Below are 27016 nucleotides of genomic sequence, written 5' to 3'. Positions count from 1 at the left end.
TCAAATTAATGATTTAATTGTTATAATTAGTTTTATAGTCGTCTTTTTGTTTCAGGCATGAGTCTCAAGTTAGATGCTTGCGTTTGTGGCTTCATACCACTAGCAGTGAACTCGCAAACAATTTTTATCTATTCCCGTTTCTTATTGAGATTCTATAAGAGCATGTTATGCATTGTTTTATGTGCAAAATTCCTACCTAACTTCAGACAGGTGATTGAAAATTGCACTTTCTCTCTGCCCTTTGCCCGAGGCGATGAACGTAGTTGTGTTGTATAGATAATAATCTCGGTTGTATGTATACAGTTGCACATAGAGATCTCATCCGTGGTGGTCTTTGTGGGTGCACACAGCTCATGACGGAAGACCTGAGCCTACGAAACAAGACGACCGTCGATGACTTGGACGACACTCGGGCTGAAATGAGGCTAATGCAGCAGCACTTCCTCGAACAGGTAACGAGGGAGCCAGGAGCGGTGCTCTCTGTTCTGGCCGGAATTACTTCCTTCTCCAATCATTCAGCTTGCCTCCCTTGCCCGCTGAAGTCCATGTGTTCCAGCGCACTTGCGTTTCCAACCACTCCTCAGCATGCTATCCAGATACAGCATGGCTCTCTTCACCACGGCTGACCTCAAACGAGGGTTTCTTTGCTTTGTTCTCCTTGCATTTCCTTACTTTGTGTTCTTGTCTTGGCTTCTGTCTTTGGCTGCACTTGGCTCGCTTGCCTTCCACGCTCATCTCGCTTATGTTGTAATTGCTTCGCCTTTTTTTCTTTTTTTTTTTGCCGGCGTCTTTGAGAAGTGTTTGTGTGGGCTGAAAGTTTCTTCCTTCTTCTTTCCTTCCTCCCTTCCTTCTGTCTTTTTATTTCCTTGTTTCCTTCCTTTTATTGATTCCCTTATTTTTATTTCTATGTTTGACTCCTCCTTGTCCTCCCACTTATCCTCTGGTTGACCTGTCTGTTCTTTCTTCAATTTCCCTCTGCTTTTCGTGCGTATTCTCTGTCTCTTTCTTGGTCTCATTCTTCTCGCACTTCCTGTCTTTTTGTTGGTCTCGTCCTTCTTCTCACACTTCGCTGGGCCTCATCGTTACTCAAATCTTAGACTTTGTTTGCAGGCAACACCCTTGGGCAGACGGGAAGTCCTTTTGTTAGAACTTTTATTAGAACTTTATTAGAACTTTTATTATTATTTTTAGAACTTTATTATAACGTTATTAGAACTTTATTAGGGCTTTACTAGAACTTTTCTGGCAATGGCCTCTGGTACACTTCAGGGGTCATAATTTAATCTTAATAACTGTATTTAGAAAGATTAAAAGGGTTTGAAAACCAATCGTAATGCCCTGCAGTCATCCTTGCAGATGGCATTTCTTTCTGCTTGGTTGCTGCCACTGTGAGCAGAATTACCACTGTTATCAGAATCGGCCATACACAAGCTTACTGGAACATCTAAACCAATGTAAAATCAATATACCGCGCAATGTGCCTTTACTCCGTGGTGCTATAATGTTGTCACACAACTGTTTTTTAGCAGCCCAACTATTCCCTCACAATCCCATGGGTTAAGAAGTGAGTCACACAGTGAAATTTGATATTTCCCTGTCAGGGGTAGTTACAGGTTTCAGTTAGTACCCTTTGTGTGTATAGAATAACCTTGTCCACTTAAAGTACCCACTACTTGGAAAACCAATACCTAATACCTTTTGGTGCGTACATGGATGGAGAGCACGTGTCCGTGCCGTTATTTCGTCGTCCGTCGTCAAAATTTTGCAGTTGACACGTTGTGAAATGGTTTACCAGCGGGACCAAAAGTAAACTTAAATTAGTGTACATTAGTAATGTTGTCCGCTAGACGTCTCTGCCAACCATGAAAGACTACGTAGTACCTCCTGGCATATATATACTAGAAAAGAATGTGGTGGTAGTGTCGAGGCAAGCCGTGCTTCCACGAGCGTTCCACTTGTCCTTGGCACGGCTCATGAACAGGCTAAAAAGTTGCCTTTGGCTGCGAAATAACGGTGTTATTGTAGTGGTCGAGGCAAGCCGTGCTTCCACAAGCGTTCCATTATCTGCCGTGTTAGCACGTTCCACTTGTCCTTGGCACGGCTCATGAACAGGCTAAAAAGTTGCCTTTGGCTGCGAAATAACGGTGTTATTGAAGTGGATTAGCTAAAGTTGTTTATTTGTTAACTTGGCGATCCGATCCAAGAGATCTGTCTCTCAAGAATTATTAGGACGCTTCATGCAAGACAAACAAAAGAAAAAGTGTAACTTTTTTTTTTTTTTTCGCAAAGCTGTATACCTCTGCCCCCCAACAGTTTTATCTCTGTGGGCCAATTCACTAAGGCCTGAGACGCCTTGGCCTTTTTGGCCAAGGCGCCAAGGCCTAAGACACCAAGCGCATACATCAGGCTAATCAAGCATACAGCATAAAGCTCAGAGTTTGTTTACAGAAACCACAAAACAAGCATCGAAACTGCAATGAAACCCCTCGCCCTGTGTTTCTGGTAAAGATTATGTCTGCAGATTATCTTTGAAAGCTAGGCAGAACTATTGTCACAGCAGTTCTCGCCCAAGACACCGAGCGCACGCGTCAGGCTAGGCAGGAACCAGCATTTTTTGTTAGAGAAGCCGAGCGTAGTGTCAGTAGATAAGGTATTAGAGTATTGCCACTGAGGCACGCAAGTCAGCAACGGCGGCCTTTTTGTCACTTATTAGTGTTGCAAGATTGCCGTATCAATGGCCTCACCATTAACTTCGACCGGGTCGTTTGGTAACAGCACTACCAAAGATATAGCAAAACGGCATCTTTGGACTCACTTCTGCTGCTGAAATGCTGCTACACGTGTTATCTTTGATTCGCATTCGGAATGACGTCGGTCGCGCGCAGTTGCAGGGCAGGGAGGACAAGCTAAGCCTACCAGAGTTGACCAACTAAAGTGCATAAACAACAAAATGAACCGTCGCAGTGTAAACAAATGTCATGTAATGCGAACTGATGGATGATCATGGCAGTGGTACGGAACAATAGGAGAAAAGAGTGCCGATACTCCGTACCCTTATCTAGTCACACTAGCCGAGCGCAAGTGACAAGCCCGCCAAGATTACGAGAAGCATTTCATACCCTCCTCCTCAACCACTTGTACTGGTTGAGAACGTCACGTGTACTGGTTTAGCTGAACGTCAACTTTTGCAGGGCGGCATTGCGACCAATTTTTCTACTTTGGCTTCAGGAGTGAAAAGAAGCCATGTGGCGTAGGCGAGGAACGTGGCTAACTGCTATGGCAGTGCCCACCACGGCACGCAGTTGCAGCACTAAATTTTTTTCTAGTGTATATTAGTATGAATCTCTATGCCTCCTGGTAGTACCTCCTGGTGTGTACAGTAATACCGTATTTTCGCGCGTATAACCTGCACCAAAAATGCGAAAATTTCAGTGGAAAAGTAGGGGTGCGGATAATACGCAGGGTTTTTCCTTTAGTGCAGCTTCACGGCAATGCGCGTTGTGCCGTGAAGCTCCTACGCAGTAACACTGACATAGCCTCCCATAGCTCTAGTGAGAGCACCAGTCACACTGAGTGAATTGTGACTTTCGCCTTGCAGTCAGTGTATTGCTTGAGCAGTAGCTTTGGTGCAGCCTTTCCTGTATCAAATGTGCGGGCAATACGCCAGGATTTTTTTTTTCTTTTCGGCGGGCTGAAAGTGGAGGTGCGGATTATATGCATGGGCAGGTTATACGCATGAAAATACGGTAATCTTGTCCACTGAACGCGTTGGCTAAACGTGAGAGCAACGCTGCCCGCAGGAGACGTCGTGGAAGCAGCGGGAGGCGACCCTGTCTGCCGACCTGGACTCCAACAAGGGGCGGGTGTCGGAGCTGGAGGAGGGCTTCCGGCGGCTGGAGTCCACCCGCTTCCAGCTGGCTGCACACAACGCAGAGCTGCAGGAAAAAGTGGTCCGACTCCAGGAGGCGGCGGAAAAGGCCAGGACGGAGCAGGCGGCCATGTTTCAGGGTGCCTCTCTCTCTTTCTCCCTTTCAACCTCTCTCTCTCTCTCTCTCTCTCTCTCTCTCTCTCTCTCTCTCTCTCTCTCTCTCTCTCTCTCTCTCTCTCTCTCTCTCTCTCTCTCTCTCTCTCTCTCTCTCTCTCTCTCTCTCTCTCTCTCTCTCTCTCTCTCTCTCTCCCTCCCCCCGATACCACAATCCAAGCATGAAGCAGCATGCTTCATATATAGCCACCTTATTTTGTCACTCTTTAAATTTTTTTATAAGGTACTGTACTGCACTGTGTACTGTTTTGTTCCAGCATAACATTTTTTTTATCTCTGAACCGATTAGCCTGGCAGAAATTTTTGTTATGTCCAAGAAAGTAGTCATGTGCCCCCGTCCCCCTCTTTTCCCTCTCTTAGCCATAATTGCCCATATAGGGTAATGCTCGTGAGTTCCCTAGCGTTGTTTGCCCATCTCTTTCTTCCCCCCCTAGCACACCATAATCGCCCATATAAGCTAATGCTCGTGAGTTCCCTAGTGTTGTTTGCCCATCTCTTTCTTCCCCCCCTAGCACACCATAATTAGGGTAATGCTCGTGAGTTCCCTAGCGTCGCTCGCCCAATCTCCCTCTTCTCCCCCCCCCCCCCTTGCACATCATCATTGCCCATATAAGGTAATGCTCATGAGTTCCCTAGCGTCGTTCGTTACAGTTCATAAGTTGCATAAGTGAGGGTGGTTAGTACCTCAGTTCTGTAAAGGTTCTGAATTTTTGTACTCTCTTCCTTACGTTTTCTCTTTCTCGGGCTCTTTATTCTTTCAAAGTATACTGACTCATTCAAGCTTCCATTTTGGAAAAAGAAAAAGAAAAAAAGAAAACTTGTCAACTTCACTCAAGATTTATGATAAAACGAAGTGTCTTGTCTCATGGAAGTGAGCAAGCTTGGTTGCCAAACCTGGCATTCGAAAGAAACAATACGGAATGTAAGCTGCATGCAAAGTTTGAATGCTAATGAGCAAGCAATTAGGGCAGAGTTTCTTTTGTTTTTTCCTCTGAATAAGCTTATATGGTTATTGAATCAATGCCCTGCATATTTCAGCTTAAACATGCATAGCTTGTCATTATTGCCTGATTGAAGTTTCCAGTCACAAGTGGCTCGTTAGTGTAGTTCCCATCTCTTGTGCCATCTTCTCTATCTCGCACTCTGTCTCGCAGCCAAGCTCGACTCCCTGAGCAAGGAACTGGAAGAGAAGACGGCGGCCTTGGAGGAGGCACAGAAGACGCTGCAGGAGACGACTCGCGAGTTTGACGCCAAGATTCTCAAGGCCAGAGCCCTGGAAAGGCGAAGGGCAAAGCACATCGAACGCGAACTCAAGGAACTCAAGGAAAACAAAAAGGTGCGTTCCGAAACAGCGGCTGCTTGTGAGTTTTCTGCAGTCAGGCATTTAGCAGTACAGTAAAAGCTCATTACAAGAGACACTCAAGGTACCCAGGAAGCTTGTCTCTTGTAACCAAGATCTCTTGTATGCAATGTTGCTAATGCGGTGAACACGGGGAAACCAACCAAATTGTTTTAATTCAAATGTCTCTTGTAACCAAGGCTTCTTGTATGCAGTGTTGCTAACATGACAAGCATAGACTTGTCATGTTTTCGTTCTAACATGTTTTTGTTCATGTTTTCGTTCCACCTAATCGTTTTCGTTCAAACATCTCTTATAACTAAGTGTCTTTTGTAACAGCGTCTTGTAACAAGGTTTTACTGCGTATGAAATTAATGAAGGGTCAGTTGCAAACACTAATTTGATTTATGCATGGGGCAATGTGTCCACTAAAGGAGCCACGTTTCAGCCTTTAATGATGTGTGTTTCTAAGTCAGTCATTTCTGGACAAATTACTGAGGATTATTTAATGTAAGCGGGGACACTGGTCTGAAAATAACTTCTTTTAATTTTCAGGTAAACTTTGTGGAACTTGTCAGTCTTGCTGCTTTTTTCCCACCGATTTCAAATATGCCATTATTTTTTGAGTCAGTCAATTAGTTACCAAGATAATTAGAGATAATCAGCCATTTTCGGAGGAACAATTAACAAAACAGCATTAGTCATATAACTGTAATCTTTATATTTTCCAATACTATGAACCCTGGTGAGTGCAATAAGAGAATCGTTTTTTTTTTTTAGGCATCGCTCATTAATTTGAAATGGGCATTCAGAATGGTTCCTTGCCACTGGTGCCACCAAAGTTTCACGAGCTGTAAAATTAGTTCCAAGCGATGCACCAAAACACCGATTCTGTTATTGCACTCGCCAGGGGTCATATAAAGATTACAGTTTTGTGGCTAACACTGTTTTGTCTACTGTTCCTCCAAAAATGACTAATTGCCTCTAATTATCTTGGGAACTAATTGACTTACTTACAAAACAATGCTGTATTTGAAATCAGTGGGGGGAAAGCAGCAAGACCACCAAGTTTCAAGAAATTGTTTTAAGAGTAGTTTTCCCCCCTGTGCTCCGAGGAATTATTTCACTCACCGTAAGGGTATCCTTTCTCATCGCTCTTGCCAGGAAAGTCCAGACGCGGAGTCCTCAGATGTGACGACCCTGCAGCAGAGGATCGCAGAGCTGGAGGAAGAGAAAGGTGCGCTCCAACTGAAACTCCTGGAGATGGAAGACACACTGTCCGCACAAGGTTCCCCAATAATTTTTTTTTTCTTCCTCACCCCCTCATCGGATCATCATTAGCACGCTCAATCTTTTTACCCTGCATAAATAGCAGTCTAGCTCAAAATTCGTGCAGTGTAAATTTCCCACATCCCACGTGATACTAGCAGCATTTTGCTGTCGTAATTGCAAAGAAATAGATTGCTTGACTGAATTCCAGGGTAAAGAGCATTTTGGGTGGACAGTGCAGTAATCAGTGATGTCTGCTTACTGTATTTCATTTCATTCCCTTTCCTTCCATTGCTGGAGTTTATTAACTTTCCTCCGACTAATACTTGGAACCGTGTGCGGAATTTGACTAACCGCCCAGAAATAATTTAGACTGATTCCGTACATGTTTGGGTAGCATTTCGGCTGGCGTACCCGCAAATTTTCCCGCCATTTTTTCGCGGGGCTACCATGGTTGCCAGACCAGGACTGCCCTCTGTTGATTAGCTCGCATCATCCGTAAAGGCCGCGGATCTGTCAGCCCGCTCTGGTTACAAACCCCTGCGCGCTCGCGCCGCGGGCTCGGGCTCGAGTCCGGGGTTTTTGTTTTCGCTTCGTCGCCACGGGAGGTACTACAAACGTATGGGGCCCGTTAAGGCAGTCCGTAAAGGGGAGGCGAAAAAAGAACCCGGGTTCGAGCCCGAGCCCGCGGCGCGAGCGCGCAGGGGTTTGTAACCAGAGCGGGCTGACAGATCCGCGGCCTTTACGGATGGTGCGAGCTAATCAACAGAGGGCAGTCCTGGTCTGGCAACCATGGTAGCCCCGCGAAAAAATGGCGGGAAAATTTGCGGGTACGCCAGCCGAAATGCTACCCATGTTTGAAGTATTTACAACAGAACGTGTTCGGATTGTGGCATTTTTCCTGCATTGATTGCGCGCTGCAGAAAAATGTTATTCTCCTACATCACACCTCAGAATGCTACATAGTTTTATCGCCAACGAAGCCAGGCAAGTGTGATTAGTTCCCGGTGGTCCATTGCACCATTTAGAATGTTAAATCCATATTATGCAATGTCTTCCTATGGGAACTTTCGTCCAGATTTTTATTTTCTGAGCAGATTTTTGAGAATTCAATCACAGCAGTGTTCATATAGCGAGCTGCTGGGCTAATGGTGAAAGTGGGGCTTTGAAGATAGTTGTTAATACATTCCAGTTACCATGTAAGGTTAACAGCTTGGACAGGTGTAAACCATTATTGTGATTTCTTAGGCCATTTCATGCTTTCTTTTCTCCACACGATAGAGGGACATGCAATATTGCTGTTTCCCGTGCTGCATCCCGCTCGACACTTTGTTAGCGTAGTTGTGGCAACACATCAGCATGTCTATACGGCAGAACGTGACAGATTGTGGCCAGGTTTAAATTTGAGCTAAAACTGTAGACATCTGCTTAATAAGGGGGCAGTCTGGTCTTAGAGCTATTTTTTTTATTTACCAGCCAATTTTAATGAAACTGCACTGCATTATAGAATTCTTTGTGCTGATTTCACATCTGCCATTAGATTTTTTGTAAGTTGATTATATCTTGAGTTAATTGATGATTAATTGCCATTATTTTGGGTCACAGTTACAAAATAACCACTCCATACAGAATGGCAATTACCACGTGGCTAGGCAGACAAATGACTAAAGAATACAACATAGGAAGAACTTTTTTGATTCAGCTATTTTTGGTCGTTTTACAACACAGTGAACTTCGCTTCTCCCGTGCTGTGCCAGAAATGGATCGCAGGTGGTGCCAATTGAACGCAATAATAATTTTCCAAAGCCTCCATTTGAAAAATTTGTTTCCAACATTGTATTCTCCACACATTTCAGTATCAGAAGCAAAAAGAGTTACCGTTGTACCTGCTCTGGGTGCCGAGATATCTGAGGACGAAATGCTAGCTTTGCATTGCAAAAAAAGGGCCGTTTCACCATCGAATTCTGCGCTAACTGAGCTGTAGAGTGCACTTTAAAATGCTATTATAACATAATAACAACAAAATGTGGTACCTTTTGATGAGGAAATTTACAGACTGATAGAAAAATGGCCGTGGAGGCTTAAAATGCCATTTTTCCGAAAACGCTTTTTTTGACCGTTTTTGGGCCCCAAAGACCCAACTGCCCCCCTTAATGTTGGCATGAGTGATTACCCCAGTTGAACTGAACAGTGTGGCCACAAAAGTGCTGGTTGATGAATTCGCTTTAGCTACTAAGGGTTATGTATATCTCTCAACGTCACTGGTAGTAACCGAGGAATTTTCCGAATGTAGGTAGTACCATTGGGTACTTCATGGCTAGGGAGACTCCATAAGAGAATATTGCAATTGTCACTCTGCTCCATCCCTCTTGTGTCATCCCTCCTCCCGCTCTTCCTTTTCATAATCATCATCTCAGCATCCAAGCTTGAGGAGATGGAGTCCAAGGACCAAGCCATCATCGAGGAGTTGAGGGCAGAGGTGAAGGCGGCACGAGACGAGAAGATCTCACTCGAGGTCCAGGCGGCTCAACTGGAAGAGCAGAGAGAGCGTGAGGACGTTTTTCCTCTCTCTCTCTGTATTTCTCCGGGGAGATGTTTGGACCGTTGTACCCAAAGCTCCAAAAATGCAGCAGCTATGACAGTAACCTCCTTCACTGGTACTTGTGATCATTATCAGATGATGAATTGGCATAGGAGAAGTGAAAAGGGACAAATATGTTGAAAAAAAAAAGCGTTGCAAAGAATTGCTGCCTTGTGCACGCCATTTAAAGAAACCTGGCCTACACAACAGCACTTGTTAGAATGAAAAATTATTTTTTGCAGGCAGAAATGTTTGAGGAGTTCTGACAGGCTGGTTTTGTTATATTGAATAATTATTCTCCGAAACGTTACCCTGTCTTGGTCAAGTCGAATTTCAAATGTTGCCACCAGGGTGCTTTACATATGATACATAACGTTCCTTTTAACACTGTATGCCATCCTTTTGGCATTGGTTAGTGCCTGTCAAAATGAAAGACGCATTTTTTTCTTTTCAACGTACAGTGTACTGTTAGCGTCACAACACAGAATCACGTACGCAGCAAAATTGTATCGTAGTTGGCTGACCGAATGACAAGGTTCATTCTGGAAGATAAGTTGTAGGCGTTGTTAATCACAACTTAATCAAAATGATGCAAGTATATTGCTTCGATGATTGTGAAATTCTTTCCTGTTTTGGGTGTTCGCAATTCATTCAGCATGTTCCTGTTCTATTTTATGCTGCTAATCATGTCCTAATGGCCTCCACTCATTAAACACATTGCAGAATACAATCCACTTTTTTGTGAATTTTTTGTGTTTTAGTCTCTACTTTTCTAGTTTATTTTTAAGTTCAAACTCTCAATTTCTTCTGGAAAGAAACCCAGAAAAGCAGCTTAACCAGCAGCCTATAAATAAACATAAAAACTCCGTTTAGTGCTACAGTGTTGCTCGCTTTTGCAATGGTTCCGAGTGGGCTGCTCTAGTGAAGTTATTTATCTGCAGTATAAAAGTCAAGCTTTCAAAATGCTTGAACATGAAGTTCATGTCCTTCATTTACACCATCTCACCCTTCCTGCCTTGCAGTTGAAGAGCAAAGGATCCAGGAGCTTCAACAAGAACTCGAAGCACTGAGAGCAGCCAACGAGGATTCCACTCCTGCCCTGCAACAAGAGCTGAAGACAGCTCTGGAAGAAGAAGTCCAAAAACTGAACGCCCGGCACGAACAAGACTCGTCCACGATCTCGGAACTCGAGCAAGAACTCAAGCAGACACGAGACAAACTCACGTCCGCTATCGCACGAGCGGATGAACTGGACAGCAACCTCAAGACGGCGGCGCAAAATTTGGAGGAAACGACGTCGAAGCTCGAAGAATCCAACAGAGCGCGAGAACTGGAACAGTTCGAAAGCGCCTCCAAGCTCAGTAGGATACAAGAGATCGAGGTGACCTTACAAGAGACGCGAGAGAAACTTGAAGAGAGGACGGCGAAAGCAGAGGACTATGAACAGGCTTGCCGGGAGTTGAGAGAAAGGTTAGAAGCGAGCGTCAAAGAGGCCGCACAGCTGAAGACGTCGTCGGAAGAAGACGGCGAGGCACTTCGCGCGGAACTACAGCAGGCGCTCGACAACCTGCGCGCGGCTCAGACCAAGTGGGAACAAGCGGATTTGGTGGTGCGGGCAATGCAAGAGGAGTGTAGATTAAAGACGAATCAGGTGGAGGAACTTACAAGCGCTTATACAGCTACCCTTGACATGCTGAATAGGCACTTGGAGGACGTTAACAGGCTGGAAGCGGAGCTTGGGGGCTTGCGAGACAGGTTGAAGGCGAAACAACGCGAAGTCGACGAAGTTTCGGCGCGCGAAACCGAGCTGAGAAGTGAGCTCGCGGTGACGAAGGAAAGCCACGAAGGAATGATTGCAGCTGTCACGAGTCTACTGGGACACATTGGGGTGCCAACGCTGGAGGAAGCGAAGGTTGCTTGGGATCGCGAGCGCTCTGAGAAGGAGCATGTCTCTGCCGCATTCCAGAAGGAACTGCACGAAGCGTCCGTGAAGAACGAGGAGCTTGCGCGTAAAGTTGAACTGTTGGAGGACGCGTCGAAAGAAGTTGATTCGCTGAGAGCCCAGCTGGCAGCCATGAATGATTGCCTCGAATCGTTATCGGTTGGTTCGCTCGACGAGCTGAAGAGTAAGTGGAATGCCCTGCAGGAAAGCCTAACCCTAATGTCACAGTCACAGAAACTGGACAAGGAAGAACTGAACAGCCGGATAAAGGAGCTTGTTGACGAGAAAGCCGAACTGCAGCGAGTTACCGACGCGAAAGAGAATCAAATCTTGGCGCTCACAGCCGAGGTCGACAAGCTTAGGTTAGCGAGTGACGAGGCTGGTTCGTGGCTTGCGGAACGGGATTCAGCTCTACAGGAGGCCCTCCAGAAGGTGGAGGAACTGCAATCTTGTCTTCACTCAGAACGCCTCAAGACGGAGTCCAAAGTTGCGACACTTCTTGAGCAGTGCACCGACCTGGAGAAAGAAGTTTCAGCTCTTCAATCAGAAGTTGAAGGCAAAGAACGCTTATTGCTTGAGCTGAGAGAACACGTTAGCTCGAAGGAGACTGAATTGCAGACCAGTGCAGAACGGTTTGCATCCCAAGAGGCTGTGCTGCAAGAATCGCTGCAGGGGCTTCAGAATCAAATCAAAGCCAGTGAAGACGTCTTATCGGAAGCATCAACTGAAGCTACGACGCTCCGAGAAACAATCCGAGTTAAAGAAGAGGAAGTCTCAGCACTCCGCGCCGAGCTCACCAGTTCTACGAGCAACCTCGAAAACGTTACCGCAGAGAACAAGTCGCTCGCCAGCAAATTGAAGAAAATGCAGAAGAAAGTGGAAGCAATCAACTTAAAGTGCAAAGAAGCCGAATCATCGCTGCTCACCGCGCGACAAGAACTCGACGCTGCTGTCTCAGCGAGAATGGAGCTCGAAAGTTCTTGCTCGGCGCTCAGGGAGCAACTCAATCGAGTCGAAGACGACAAGCTTGCTGTTAGCAAGCAGCTGTCGGAAGCTGCAACCAGGGTCGAAGAGCTGCAGTCTCAACTGTCCAACCTCGAATGCACCCAGCAAGGAAAGGAAAATGAAATGTACGACACAGTCAAACGACTCGAGAACGAGAAGGCGGAAGCCAGTAGCCGTCTGCACGAGGTTGAGGCGACGCTCGGACTGGTACAGAAGGAGAAGGCGGATTTGTCGGTGGAGGTTTCTGCCTTACAAGAACGCCTTGACGGGGCTGTCCAGAGCTGCAAGCAGCTAGAAGAAGCCTCCAAAGAGCTCGAAAAGCAAACTGAAGTCCACGTAAGGGAGAAACAGCAGCTTCAACAACAAATCGACGAGCTCAGGGAGTCAGACAACAATTCGAACGCTCTACTCACACAAACTAGAGAGGAACTTGATGAAAGTCAGCGGGCACTTGCAGAAGCACAGCAGCGCTGTGAAGAACTCCAACGGTTGAACGAAAACCAAAAAGAACTTAACAGTGGTCTTAACGAAGAAATGGTAAGCTTGCGTGAGAAGATAAACGCGAATGAAGAAGCACTTCAAGGTATGAACAAGGAGAAGCAGAATTTGCTCCAGCAAGTTGGAAGCTTGGAAGAATCAGTCGCCACGAAGACGAAGGAAATGGACTCGTTGCAGGTCGTGGTGAGCGCGAAAGATGCGGAGCTGAATTCGCTGAGACAGAACGCCGAGACCCAGCAGTCGGACTTGGTCGTCAAGGTTTCGGAGCTCTCGCGAGATCTGGAGCAGAAGAGGGGCGAACTTTCGCTGGCGCAGGCTGCGTTGGAGGAGCAAAACGTTCTCGTTGCGGGACTCAAGGAGTCGTTAGAGGCCTCCTCGCAGAATTTGCAGTCGTTGGAGAAGTCGAACCAAGACTTGGCGGGCCAGAATCAGGAGATGGCCCAGAAGGTCGACGAAGCGTCGAAACTGATCGAAGCGAAGGAGGAAGCCTTGGAGAGGATGAGTGAAAGCTGTCAGCTGCTTGAGAACAGTCTGGCGGAGGCAGTCGGCACAATTTCTCAACTGCAAAATTCGAACGATGAACTGCAAAGAAGCAACGACGCGCTTGTTCAACAAGTGGAGGAAGCCAGCCGCACAGTTTCCGAGTTGGAGCAAGTGCTAGTCGACAACGAAGGAAACCAGGCAAGGCTCAAGTCGGAGGCGGAGTGTTTAAGAGGCGAGATCGAATCGCTGTTAAGTAGGCTAGACGGACAAAACACGGAAATTCACGGGTTGAAAAACAGGCTTGAAGAATACGCCCAGTTGCAGGAATCCTCGCAGAAGGAAATCGAAAGGCTGCGGGACGAAAAAAAAGTCACGAGCGCTTTACTCGACGATCTCAACGGCAAATCGGGAGCCACCGAAAGTGACTTGCGGAAATTGACCGATACTGTCGGAACTTTGCAGTCTCAGCTGGAAGAGCTGCAAGCTTGTTACGACGAGGCAAGCGAGAAGCACAAGGTGCGTTCCGAAGCCGACGCGGCGGCCATTTCGGAAAAAGAAAACCAGCTTGCCGCGCTACAGGCTCAGTTTGAGAAACTGAGCGCAGAGCACAGCAAAACGAAAGAGCAGTTGGCCGTCGTTTCGTCGGAAATAGAGAACCTCGTAGCAGCACACGACCAGCAGTTGAGGGAGTTGCTTGAAGCTGAGTCGGCCGCGAAGGCGGAGTGTTCGGATCTTCAGAAAAAGCTCGCCGAAAAGGAAGTGGAAGTGTCTCAGCTCGCAGCGCAGCTCGAAGAGCAGAGTCTCGAGAGCACCCGCGCCCGAGAACAGGTTGCCATGTTTTCGGCCGAGATACAGAACCTCGTTCAGAACCATGACCAGCAGCTGAGGGAGTTTGCGGACACGAACGCGCGACTGGAAGTGGAAGTGTCCAACTACGCGGCTAAGCTCGCCGAGTCTGACGACCAGATCAGGCGTCTGGAAGCGAGGGTTAATGAGTTGGACCGGGAGAACAACACCCTCGCGGAACGAGCTACACAGGCATCGAAGGAAGCCAGCGAGTTGTGCCAAAGGCATCACGAGGAAGAAACGAACCTTAAGGCTGAAATCGAGAGGCTTGAGGAGGAACGTCAACGTCTTCAAGACGAGCACACGGCAATTGTCAGCGAGCTTCAAGGTGTTAAGAATCAGCCACTGTTGTCAGAAGACAAAACTGATAGACTGGAGAAGCCAGAAAGGATTCCAGTCAAGGAAGAAATGATAGTCCCTGAAGAAGCACAGCTCCTCTACGCTGAGCAAGCGGAAAGCCTGCAACGAGAAGTTGAAGCGCTGCAAAGAGATCTTGATGCAGCTCGCATAGACGCTCAATTGGCGCAGGCAGCAATTGTGGACAAGGACGCGGAAGTCAAAAGCTTAACTCAAGACCTTGAAAGTGTGAGAATAAGGCTGGAAGAAGCTGAGCGGCAGCTTAACGCCAGGAGCGAGGAAGCCAGGCATGTTCAGAATTCTCCAGCAGAGCCAAAGCTTGACACCAGCCAAGAAGAAGGCAAGGAGTCTGGCGACGCCGAGCTGAAAAAACTCAAGCTGGCTTTCAAGAAGTCGAGGGGGGAGGTCCGTCTCAAGCAGAAGATTCTAGAAGACAGGACGAAAGAAGTGGAAAGTTTGAAGGAGAAAAACGACTCCCTGCAGGCGCAGTTAGAACAGCTGACTGAGGCCCTCACGAATGAGAGAGTGATATTAGAGAGGTCTGCAGGGGATCTTGAGGAACGTGACGAACGGATCAGATGGATGTCTTCCGAGCTGCAAAGCCTCAGGGAACACTCGGACTCGGAAACGCGGAAATGTGAAAGCCTGAGCAGAGAACTGGAAACAGCAAAGCTTGACTTCGACCGCCTGCAAGCTGAGATAAAGGACTCGCAGCTACAGTGTGAGGAATCGAGCAACTTAGCTGAGGAGGTTGCACGGCTCAAGAAGCAGCTTGAGAGTTCTCGCGAAGCTTTTGAAGCCTTGACCGCGGGGAACGCGGCCTACGAGATGGCAACCACTCAACACACTGAGCAGCTGCAGTCGGAGTTGGAGCGTGCAAAATCGGAGCTCCAGCGATTGACAGCGGAACACGAGAATGCCCTCGAGTTGAGTTCTAACCGCGAGCGGACCCTGCAGAGTGAACTGGACGCCACTACTGAGCTCGTGCAGCAGCTGCATTCAGAACACGCAGAGTTCTCGCGTAGGAAGAGCGAAGAGTTTGAGCTGCTGCAGGCGCAGTTGCAATCCCTGAGCGGCGACCTCACCAGGCAGCTCGAGCTCGTCGACAGCAAGGTGGAAGAGGCGAACGCGCTGCAGGACAAACTGCAGACGTCTCAGCTTCAGCTCGAGAAGTTCTCGGCCGAGTACAGTATCTTGCAAGACGTGCTTCTTCAGGAGTGCGGTCAGCTTCCGCCGGGAAACTTGGATTTCCAGGGCGGGGAGTTCAGCGCCTTCGAGTATCTCAAGTGGCTCTTGGAAAGCGTCCGAAAGAGGCGAGAAGCGCTTGAATCGGCACTCTCCGAAAAAGACCAAGAGATTGCCTCGCTCCAGGAAACCCATCAGTCCCTTCAGCAGCATGTTCGGCAGGTCCTGCAAAGCCTGATGGTGGCGGTTGCATCGAATACTGAAGACCGCACAGAACCAAGTGAACCTGAAATTTCAACAGACCCGGAAGATTTCAAGGCGCTGTTGCATGCTGCCCAAGAATGCGTCCTCTCATTTAAAAACACCAATGACGTGCTTTTGAAAGAGAAAGAACAGTTGATGTCGTCATGCGAAACGCTGACCCAAGCACTAGACGAAACTAAACTCGAAAATGAAAAGTGGCGGCAAAAGTTCGAAGCAATGCATGAGTTGGAGGAGAAAGCAACACAAGCAGGACACGTGGAAGTTATCGACAGATCAGACAAGTCTCTTCAAACTGACATTGGAGATGTGCATCCAGCAGAAAAGGGGCAAATGGAAGCATCGGAAAAAGAGGAAATGCTTGCTCTGATAGCCCAGCTGAAAGCAGAGATGGCACTGCTTAGAACACAGCCGTCAGCGCAGGAGTGCGGGAATGGCGACATGCTCAACTCCGAACTCAGCGCCACGAAGCTCAAGTCCGAGAAGATGCTGGTGAAGCTGAAGTTGTTCAAGGAGAAGAACGATATGCTTGCTACACAGCTGAACACCCTCCGTGAGACGCACGCCGAACTTGAGAGCTCTTACCTGAAGAAATCTGAAGAAGTTGCCGAGGCTGAAGTTCGGTGCAACTCGCTGCAGGAAGAACTGCGGAAAGTGCTAGTGCAGAGCGAACGTGCCGAGTCTCTCGCTTCAAGTTTAGACCAGGCCATCGCCCGAGCGGACGAGGCCGAAGTTGAGTGCAGTAAGCTCCGTGACAAAGTCAGCGACCTGCTCGACCAGAACCGGAAGCTGGAAATTGAGTCCGAGCACCTCCGATCGGAGCTGTCGAGCCTGAAGGAACAGGCGGACATGCTGACAAGCGACAATGAGGCGTTCCAGAACCTCGCCGAGAACCTGAAACGGGCACGGCAGAACTTGGAGCAGGAGCTGAAGGCACAGCATGAACAGCACTCGAAGGCCCTCAAAGACATCGAGAACCGTTACCAGAAGCAGCTCGAGGAAGAGAAGAACAGCGAAGCCGCCGCCACGGCCACTCTGAGGCGCGACTTTGCCCAGATGCAAGAGAAGTACAACCAGATCCTCTACCGACACCGCGACCTCGAAGAAGAGTTCCACGTCGTCATCGAGGAGAAGAAGAAGCTGGAGGCCAAGTGCGCGCAGCTGGCGGAAGACTGTTCCGCGGCCAACCAGGCCCTGGTGCTCATGGAGAAGCAGGGTTCCGTCGGACACAAGACAGTCCAGGAGCTCGACCTCCTCCGACAGGAACACCAACAACTCCAAGAGCGGTTCCACCAGCTCAAGAGCTCCCAGCTCAAGGCTGAAGAACGTCTGGTGCAGTCCATAGGCCAGGAGTCAGCGTCTCTCCGAGCCAAGCTCCAGGAAGCTGAAGACACGATAGTCCAGCTGAGGGCGGTGAAAGCGCAGTCGGACTCGGAGCAGGTGCTTAACTTACAGAAGGAGCTGGACGAGTTGTCGATGAGGAATGCGGCGATCGTGGAGCAGTCGCAAGCCAAGGAAGGCAGGTGGAACCAGGAGCGGAAGCAGCTCAAGCACATCGAGGAGCACCTGAAGCAGCATGCTCAAGAGCTGAGCACCGAGCTCGAGGAGGTCAGGGTGAAGCACGAGGAGACGCTCAAGAGCAAGTTGGACTTGAGGAACCGCATGGAGCAGGTGCACAAGGACAACAAGGCCCTGACGCAGCAGGTCCAGAATTGGCGCAGCTACATCCGGGACTTCGAGAACAACCAGGGGGAGGAGTCCAAGGGCCACCTCGCGGAGGTGGGCAGGCTAAGATTGGAGCTGGAGCATACGGCCCAGGAACTCCACCGGCTGGGCTTGCGGAACGAGGAGATGTCCGTGGACCTGAACAAGGTGAGGCTGGGTGTGGCAACAGCACTTGTACATGTCAAGAACCCGGATTCATTGTATAGATTCAATGCCAATGACATTAACTATAAATTAACTACGTTCAGTCCAACCATGCGAGTCTACGCGGCAAAGTAACCCTCATTAGCGGCGTTGGAGGCCAGTGGAATCCTGGTTTTAAGATAGCCACCTTTTCTCCTCCCTCTTTTTTTTTTTCTTTTTTTGAATACAGATATTTTCAGTCAATCGATCTCGTTCGATAATGATAGCAGTGGCGATCAGGGAACTCACGGAATCGCAAGATAATAATATGAATGCATATATAGAAGATTTTAACATTTTACTTTTTTAAAATAAATCGAATTTATTTTTGTCCTGAGCCGAGACAAATAAGTAACGAATCCATATCCGGGTAGCAACAAACATGGCGGAGCCTTGCATAAGTGTTGTTTGCCTTTGCTTTTTCAAAATAAAACAACATGCAGGGGAAAATATTGGTTCACTGGTATGTTTTAGGCACACTGCTCTACAGTTTATCACCAGACTTTCTTGTTTAGTGACGGCCACTGCTGTCAAGGCTACTCATTCAGTGAAGAAGCTAAGGCGAATGTGTTCCCCGAACTCATTCGATCCCCAAATGCTATTTGTGTAAATGTAATTTCATATTCTCATTCCGCACCAAACTAATGGCATTCATAGCTAATGTAATTTACTCTAAATATCATTGAATTTGCCGTGTGACAGTGGTACAGTCGAGTCCACTTATAACGATACTGTTTATGACAATATATCGGTTATAACGATGAACAGCTATGGCACCATCAACTTTTGTATTCTCTCTATGGTAAAATAAACCGCTTATTACAATGCTCCACTGCCACGATATCAGATATAATGATTGAATCCGGTTATATTGTGCACCAAAAGTGCAACAGTGATGATTAAAACGACGCGGTTGCGCAGCCTACTTAGGTATAGTGTCTTCATAGGAGGCCCAATGCGTGACACAGTCCCTCGGGGACTTTGTTTCTGCCAAGGACATTTACCTCAGCTAGGTGAAGCACCTATAGATGCTCTTGGAAATGATTTGCACTATCTTCACACACGGCAAACAAAGGTGACCGACTGTGGCTTCTTTTCCGCAAATTAGTAGTACCACCTTGCTGGCATGCGAATAAAATGTCTTGAACTCTGTTCCGTCTGTTTATTTTGCAACCCGCTTATAACAATTATCAGTTATAATGATGGGATTTCCTTGGCACTTGGATATTGTTATAAGTGGACTACACTGTACTAGATTTACTGATGGCAGTGCAAGCCATGCATCAGTGCTGTATCCGAATCTTGTTTTTTTTTGTGTCGTCAACTGGAATTTTTATTTGCCCGTGCTTTGTTCAAGGTCCTGGAGGAGAAGAACAGCCTCAAGCAACTTCTGGCCCACACGCAAGAAGTGCTGCGCCAGAGGGAAGCGCAGCTGTTGCGGTTGCAGTCGCCACCACTAAGCAGAGATGGAAGCTACGTGATAGATGTAAGCAACTTCTATATCGGCACTCTCATTTCTGCCGTACCTCAAAGGCACAAAGTCGCCTGCCTGCACCTCTGTAGAGTCAAACCTCCTAGGGGTGTTACGCAAGTCTTGATTCACAAGTTCTCACCCTTGTGGGGAGCAATGTGACCGAAACTGTACTCTCAACAAATCTTGTGCCGACAATGTATTCGTGATGTCTTTTTTTTTTTCTCTCCTAGATTGAAAATTCTGGATCCCACACTGCCAGTGACGTGACCAGCCTTCAGCAGAGGTGAGTGGAACAGTTGGCCCTTCCATTCCTAGGGTGTGCCGCAAGGCTGTATCCTGAGCCCGCTATTATTCCTTGCCTGTCATGATTGATGCACCTTTTTGTGGTGCATCAAAGGGTGACATCGCTGAGTGCAGATGGCATTAACATTTGGCTGTGTTCTTAGAATTAACATGTGCAGCACATGTCAGGTACAGTAAGCTCTCGTTATAAAATATTTTCACTCAAAATATTGATTTATTTCAAAGTGTTCCGTAGTCCCAGCGGCAGTGCAAGGATAGCATACCATGTCCGCTTTTAACAAATGTCATTTATAACGAAGCCAGTTTTCTGTGCCAGGGTCTTCATTGCAGTGAGGACTTAGGGCACTTCTAGTGTGTGCAGGGCATCTATCTGCCTTGCTTCGCTTTCTTGCGTAGTTCCTGGCGTGCTTGGCTTTCGTGCGCAGTTCCTGCGTAGTGCAGAGAAGCCAACATTACAGCGCCAGCTCCGCGGCGAAGTCTGTTGTTTGCCCACCCAGCACAAACCCTAAAAAACTCTTATCTGGGCAAAGTTATTAAACTACCCCCCTCAGTGGAGAACCGATGCTCCACTGTAATCAGTAGCTCCTCCTGTGTCATGCAGAGAAGCAAACTTCATGGTGCTTGCTTAGCAACGAAGTCAACCTCACTTGCATGGGAAGTCTTCACTGAAAGGCGACTGCTTTGCAAACCTTAAAAATTCCTTTTCATAGCCGAAGTAGTTCACATACCCTCAGGGAAGAACCAATACCTTACTATGACTGGTAGCCCCTGGCCGTGCAGAGAAGCAAACGTTACAGTGCCCTCTTTGCAGCCAAGTCAACCTCCCTTGCACCGTAATTCCCACTTCAAAAACCTTAAAGGAGTTACGAGTAGTGACACGAAATTTCAAAGCTGAGACAACTATGTAAAATGCTTCCTTTTTATCAGGAGATATCTCCCAGCAAGTTTCAACAGTAGCAGTTTAGTACAACGTATTTTAAATCCATTTTAATCTCTGCGCGCACGAGAAAGCCCAGAGCGGGCCAGAATGACACCATCTGCTGCTTGCCCCAAATTGCCGACATCAGAGCTTCCGTGACATAGCCGACGCGCTGGCTGCGGTTGGTGCGCGCTGCTACGTTGTGTGTACACATCATGGTTTTGAGACTGGCGTCATGCTGCCCGGGCGCGCGGGGATTGCGAAGACCTCGGCGGGTCTGGGCCAGTGCATGCGCTCGCTTGTGCGCGCGTCCAGACCGGCAGCGGTGCGACAGGAATGGTGACATCACGGGCGCCCTCCTGTCATGGCGGCCACTCGGCGTTTGTTTTGTCAAAACCGAAACTGACACAAAAAAAACGACACTGTAAATGATTGTTTACGCTGCGATCGGCCGTCTAATGTGCCATTTTATGATTAGTGAGCTGGTGGGCACCTGTGGCAGCAAAAAAAACGTAACACGAAAATTTCGTGTCAGTACCTTTCATGACCATGCCTATTCCCATCGATAGTATGTTATCGAGGAATACAAATTCGAAGTTTGGCACTCTCCGAGCGATTCTGGACAGCTAGCGCCATACAAAGGGTGAAAAAAGGAGTATTTCATTAGTTTTGCTTTTGAGTTTCTTCTGTCCACCGCGTAAGGGGATTTTTGAAAGTCATTTGCAGTCAGGCGCACGTGGTTTCGGTTGTGGCGTTAATGTCGCTTGCCGATGCTCCACAGCATAGAGTTAATACTACTGACTCTAGAGCAAAAGCTGCCCGGCCAGCCCGTGCATTGAAACCGTGCTACACCCGGGCGCTGACATGATGCCACCCTCACAGCGTTGCCCGCTGCCTTTTTGCCTACTAGAGTTGGCGGCAGTAGCCGGTATTCACCTAGTAACCAACGCATTCCATCATGGCAGCCACCGTTGCTGTGAGTGCGCCGTGAAAACTTTGCTGTGCAGAAACGTTGTGTGAAGTTTTTCCTGTGGTAGGTAGCGAACTTTTGTGCCATGCTGCCGCGTTAGATGCAGTTTTGCATTCTCCGCAACTGAGAAGGGTAGCGCCTAGATTAGCGGGCACTTCGTACGCTCGGAGAGGTAGCTTTTGCGGGTGCGTGAGGGGAGTTCAGTCGTCGCTTCGGAGTTGAGCGGACGTGTTTTTTCGTGCTCCTGTGCTTCGGAGGGGCTTCATTTCGGCGGCCCGTTGCAAGTGCGGGCCGTTGGACGTCGCCTGGCTTTCGCTCTGCTGGTGTGGGCGGTCGAGTGCCAGCTCCCGCCCCCCCGCCCCCCCCCCTCCCCCCCCCTTCCCAGTACCCGTCTCCAAAGCGGTCGGGACCGCCGCAGACTTCGCTCTTCGTCGCACCATGCTCGCCTCCGCGCTTCACTGTTCCCTTCGACGTTTCTCGTCTCCCGGACGCAGCATTACGCCAGCCAACAGTGTTTATGGTGTGTTGTGTGCGACGGAATCGACCACAGTGGAACTACTCTTCTCTACTCTTTCCTCACCTTTCTAATCTTTACTTTTCTTTCTCCTATCCTATTTCCCCAACTATTCCCGCTTGCGGACTGTGTTAAATGCAGGTGAGCTCCCATGAGAGCTTAATAATATCCCCAGTCTATTTATTTTCCTGCTTCCTTTAAAAAGAAATCACTTCCCCCTGATTGCTTTTTTACCCTGATTTTTTTTCCTGGTGGCTTCCCCTGTATTCGCGCATGCGGTGTTTCTGTATATATCATTTTGTGTGTGCTAAAAGAGCTCAGTTGATATGCAGCGCTAGTCCTGTGTAGTCTTTTCTTTGTTGTCCCGTCTGTACAGCGCTATTTTAACATGTTTCACACGCCTCCCCCCCTGTATGCGTCAGCTGATTGTTTTCGCAATCTATTGAGGTGCTCTATACAACTACTTGCTTTTCTAGCAAATCGAAGTTCGAACTGGACAACGCTTCCAAGAAATGCATGTAAATGGAAATCGTATTTGTGACTGCACTTTATGCTAAACAAACATGCTTTCTGTGCCTGTTCCTGTGTCTGTCTACGAGGCCCCTGCAGCACGTGTGTCAACTTTATTCTCCAGTTGAAATGCTTTTAGGTAGTGGCCCTTGCATTAGCTTAGATTCAATAACCGTGAAATACCCAAGCCTAATATTACTGAAACTCTCTCAAAAGATTTTACGTTTTTCTAGGTACGCTTAGAGGATTTGTCATTGATTGTATGCTTGGGGACGTCACACAAGGTACGTGATTAATGTTGTCAGGTTACATTAGGTCGCAATATTTCTATTTAATAGCAGCTTAAACAAAATCTCGACAAAAGCAAACCAGAGGCTAGAAGATATCATGTAGAACGCGCATTTCCATTCTGGGTTTGTGGAACTATAGCTTTCAGTACTTCCAACAACAAAGAAAGTAGTGCAAGTGTTCATTAGTCGCTGCAGGGCTCTTTACCTTTTAAAATTTCATGCCCCCTCTCCCAGAATAAAGAAAGAGGAAAATTGTGTGAGGAACTAACTATTTCCAGCAAAGCTATGGCAGGTTTAAAGCCAATAAACAGACAGGGTTAAAAGCCAAAAAACCTTTTTGAAGGAAAAACAATTTCATGATAAAAAACCTAAGCACTGGAGAAGAGGAGAAGAATGAAATAAACAAATACAAGCAGAGGCAGCGTAAAAGAGCAAAAAATCAACAAAGCAAATGCAATTCTACGAGGCAGTTAGTCACGAAAGCTTCCACAAAGGAGCAGACACTTCAGGAGAAATTTTAAAAAATTGGAAATTATGTACCATATTTACATTATGTACACAGAAGATCGGACATATTTCAGTGGTTTTAGACCAGATGGAGCTGAAGTAGCCAAATCAGTTCTTGCCTTGAAGAAGCAGATTGCAGTGATTAGAGAGAAAAACAGTCACAGGTGGTGTAGGGGTGTTACCAGCATGCAGCATCCTTCGTTTGCCCATTTTGTCATTTTGCCTGCTTCTTTTATGCCTATCTTTTTTCGCCCATGGTGCTGTCTTTGTACTGGCCATTTCCTCGCCTTGTTTTTTTCTCTCCCGAATTTTTTATCCTTTATTTTATGCCAGTCCTTTCCTTTCCTTTCAAGTTTATTGTTCCCATTTCCACATGTAGCACAACCAGCTGGACAGTTCTTCTTCTTCTTTCCTTGGTTAACCTCCCTAGCTTTCTTCTACAGTTTCTTCCTTTCTTTGAAGTCGCACATTAGGTCATCTTAGCCTTGCTCTTACCATCACAAACTTCCCTAGAGGTCTGGTGGTATTACTGGTGGTGAAATAAAATTTGTTGGATAAGAATTGCTTGTACATATGGCCCTCTTGCTTTTTCTGTGTTTATTTTTGCTTCTGATAGACGGACTGATGGCATTGCGATGGCCCATTATTTTTGATGAAAATAAGAATGCTGATGACCACAATCTGAATGAGCATTAGCCAGAACTTTCATAATCAGCTACAGCATTACTGGAACCCAGCTTCGGTAATGCAACTTCGTCATCATCCTTGTTGCTGTGAGCACGCTGGAATGGAAGCGTGGAAATTCTACAAGGTCTGGTGTGGCCCCTTTGTGGCCACCGGTTTCATGTTGGCATAAATGAGAAGGCTGTGCTACACATATCGAATTCCTTCGTTCTATGGCATTCGCATATCGCATTCCTTCCTTTTATCTAGTGTATACAGTTGAAGAACGTCTCCAGATGGCCCTGGCTGGACCGATACGTGCAGATGTAACTGTCGCAAATAATAAAATTGAGAGTTCAGTTTATTGTCGGCTTTCTTTATGACTGCCATATGCAATGCACATTAAGTGTCTGAATACTCTATATTAGCGATTGATAGTCTCATGCTGTTTCCGTTCATTGGCGAAGGCACCCAGGGAAGGACAGAATAATTTTTTAACCCCCCACAACACGGGTGCCCATCTTACATGAACGAAGTTTACTCCTCCCCCACCTCCTCTGTGCAGGTATATACATGGGCCATATGAGAGCAGAGGTGCAAGTATACGTAATTAAACAACGTCGCTGATCCGCCGAATTTAAGAAATGTGTCATGCACAGCATCAAATATATTCTCGAAAATTTCAGATTGCGTGTTTCAGCGATCGAAGGAGCATGCACCAATCGCACACACCCATACAGGAGATTTCTGCACCTACATTCGGGATTACCTTTCGGCTTCGCCTTGTCCTCCTCTAGAAAACCACCTTATCGTGCAAATAAAGTTACCATTATTATTATTAGTTGGCGGTTGTTTTATCTCTGACTCAAGTAAAAAACCGTTCAGTGAAAGTATAACAGCACCCGTAAACAAGAGCCTAGTTATACGCTAGGCATGGTAAAATGGTTCGTACATTTGTTTGTTTTTAATTTACGAATCATATACGATTAAAAGAAGCCGATCTGCCCAGACATGTTTCGCGTAACACGATATGACCGGCTGACGGCGAGTTCAAATCGGCAGCAGCCACTACGGACATGTAGAGAAGGTGTCCTTGAAGATAGGCGGCGGCGGCTTTATTCCGTATCATCGGCAGTCTTCGCAAGCGTGTCTTCGCAAGCAACGAAGTGACACAGCAGACACTAAGGCGTGTTAGAGTGAACCTTTGTAAATTAGCCCCACACGACTGACGCTCCTCACAATATATCGAAACTGAATTTGGCGCCTCAGCCCGACGTCTTCTTTTTGCTTTTAATTTCATTTATTTTTGTTCGTCAAGCATAAATACTTCAAAAAAACTAATAAAAAGCATACAAACTCGTAAAGAAACTCAGTTATTGCCATAAAAGTTGCCTAATTTTAGCTTAGGGCCCTAAATTTGTGCCTCATTTTTAAGAAAAATTGTTAGCCATATCTTAAACTATTGATCTGGCAACTACAGCGTGGCATCATGGCGGCATTCGTGTTTAGACACATTTTTGAGCCAGCTTTACCCGCCTGCTCCACAGGATCGGCAAATTTTGGCGGATTCCGGTGAATCTGAGCTGTAATCTCTGGATGATGGTAGCAGCTCAGACACATCAGATGACTTCGTCAGACTTTAGTACGGATGGCGGAAGTGCGTCAACCGCCCCAAAATGTCAGCAGGTATCCGCCGGAAAGTTTTGCTTTCTCTTTGGGCCGTTCTGTCGCTGCTGCGCGTCGATGTAAACATATCCGGCCTGTTCTAAACGTCACAGCTCTTATCTGAAGGGTGTCGGCTTCGTTCGGGCGGGACCACTTGGCGCCGGCTGCACAGAGTGGGGTCAATTTTTGTTTCACCACGTCGAGAGACTGCTTCGAGTGGTGGCATTATGTTTACTCTGTCCAAAGTAGCATTGATGTTTTAATCATTTTTTTCTTTTTGTTACGTTTTTTTGTTTTGATAATTTTTATGATATTTGTAATAAATCTGTTTGAAATTACAACTGTTGGAAAACCGCATCCTTCCTCTATCATTTCATATCTTTAACACTTTAGCGCCAGTCATTTTCTGTGGCAGGAAAAAAAATATATCTCGGACTACCCAAACACAACCGATTTTTTTCGCCGTCACGAAAGTGTTAAGATGCCTTTTCAAAGTGGGAGCAGTGAACAACCTCTCAATGAAGAACTGCCGCTCCACTAAAACCATTCTATTTTGCACCTCTGTTTCGACAAGGTGACGTGAAGTCAGACTCAACCTTTTTCACACAGGGAACTCCTCTTTAAAAAAATGACACTGCTTTGAAAGTCCTCAGAAATGCTTTTTGAAGGCCGAAGCAGTGAATGAACTCCCACTGAATAACCGCTACTTTGCTGCATTCGCTTCCTTTAAGTCTTCGTTTAACCGAGGCAGGCGCTCATTGTCGATTTCTCTCCTCCTCCGCCCACTCGGCTCCGCGTCAGCAGGCTACAGGAGACGGAGCGAGAAAAGCAGGAGCTGCAGCAGCGGGTGGAGCAGCTGTCGCAGAACCTGCTCATCGAGCGCCAGCGACGGCACCTGCTCGAGGGCGAGATGGGAGAGATCGAGTGGGCCAGCCAGCCCGCCTACAGGCAGCAGACCCCGCACGAGTCGGTGAGGCACCGGCTTGCATGTTCCTTATCCCCTTTAGAAAAGAAACCATTTTGTTTTCATTATTTTTTTTCCCATAATAACAGAAACACGTATATCCATATTTGCACGATTCTAACGCGCACACTTTTTTGCTAAAAGTAGCCTTCAAATTTGCGTGCGCGTTACAATCGGGCATAAGCCTGAAATCGGCTTCAAAGCGTCCAGCGTGCCGCTGGACGCCATAGACAAAACTCCTCCCAAAATCCAACTCAATCCAATCCAAGACAATCCATCAACAAAACGCGAGTAAATTTTGGCATATTTATCTTCCTTTAGGCATACCCCATGCAGCTGTTGCAAATTTTTATTTTTAAGTTATTTTTTAGATTAAATCTTTTCCAGATTTTCATGAGTAAACTTACCTGCGCGTGACAATTGGGGGAGCGTTACAATCGTGCAAATACGGTACGTAACGGGTATCGCATTGCCGATATTTCTACAGTTATTGAAGGTTCTATGTGCCTATGATGAGCCCC

At 47.1% G+C, this 27016-nt stretch overlaps 1 protein-coding gene across 6 annotated transcripts in view; it reads left to right on the top strand.

The window, feature by feature from the left end:
- Nucleotides 1-27016, top strand: part of LOC144143583 (uncharacterized) — a 43660-nt gene that overhangs the window by 7941 nt on the left and 8703 nt on the right. For 4 of the 6 annotated variants that reach the window (XM_077675388.1, XM_077675389.1, XM_077675387.1 and 1 more), the window contains 9 exons: nucleotides 351-452; nucleotides 3801-4008; nucleotides 5197-5378; nucleotides 6546-6669; nucleotides 9068-9199; nucleotides 10254-17680; nucleotides 19074-19202; nucleotides 19421-19473; nucleotides 26333-26501. In XM_077675388.1, the coding sequence (XP_077531514.1) occupies nucleotides 351-452; nucleotides 3801-4008; nucleotides 5197-5378; nucleotides 6546-6669; nucleotides 9068-9199; nucleotides 10254-17680; nucleotides 19074-19202; nucleotides 19421-19473; nucleotides 26333-26501 (8526 nt within the window). The remainder of the gene's footprint in view (nucleotides 1-350; nucleotides 453-3800; nucleotides 4009-5196; nucleotides 5379-6545; nucleotides 6670-9067; nucleotides 9200-10253; nucleotides 17681-19073; nucleotides 19203-19420; nucleotides 19474-26332; nucleotides 26502-27016) is intronic. The other 2 variants (XM_077675391.1, XM_077675390.1) reach the window with 2 other exon arrangements.

Source organism: Haemaphysalis longicornis, unplaced genomic scaffold, assembly GCF_048455015.1.
Source record: "Haemaphysalis longicornis isolate Haplotype H1 unplaced genomic scaffold, Haemaphysalis longicornis Haplotype H1 scaffold_6, whole genome shotgun sequence".
NCBI lineage: Eukaryota > Metazoa > Arthropoda > Arachnida > Ixodida > Ixodidae > Haemaphysalis > Haemaphysalis longicornis.
This window is presented reverse-complemented; position numbering and strand designations above follow the sequence as displayed.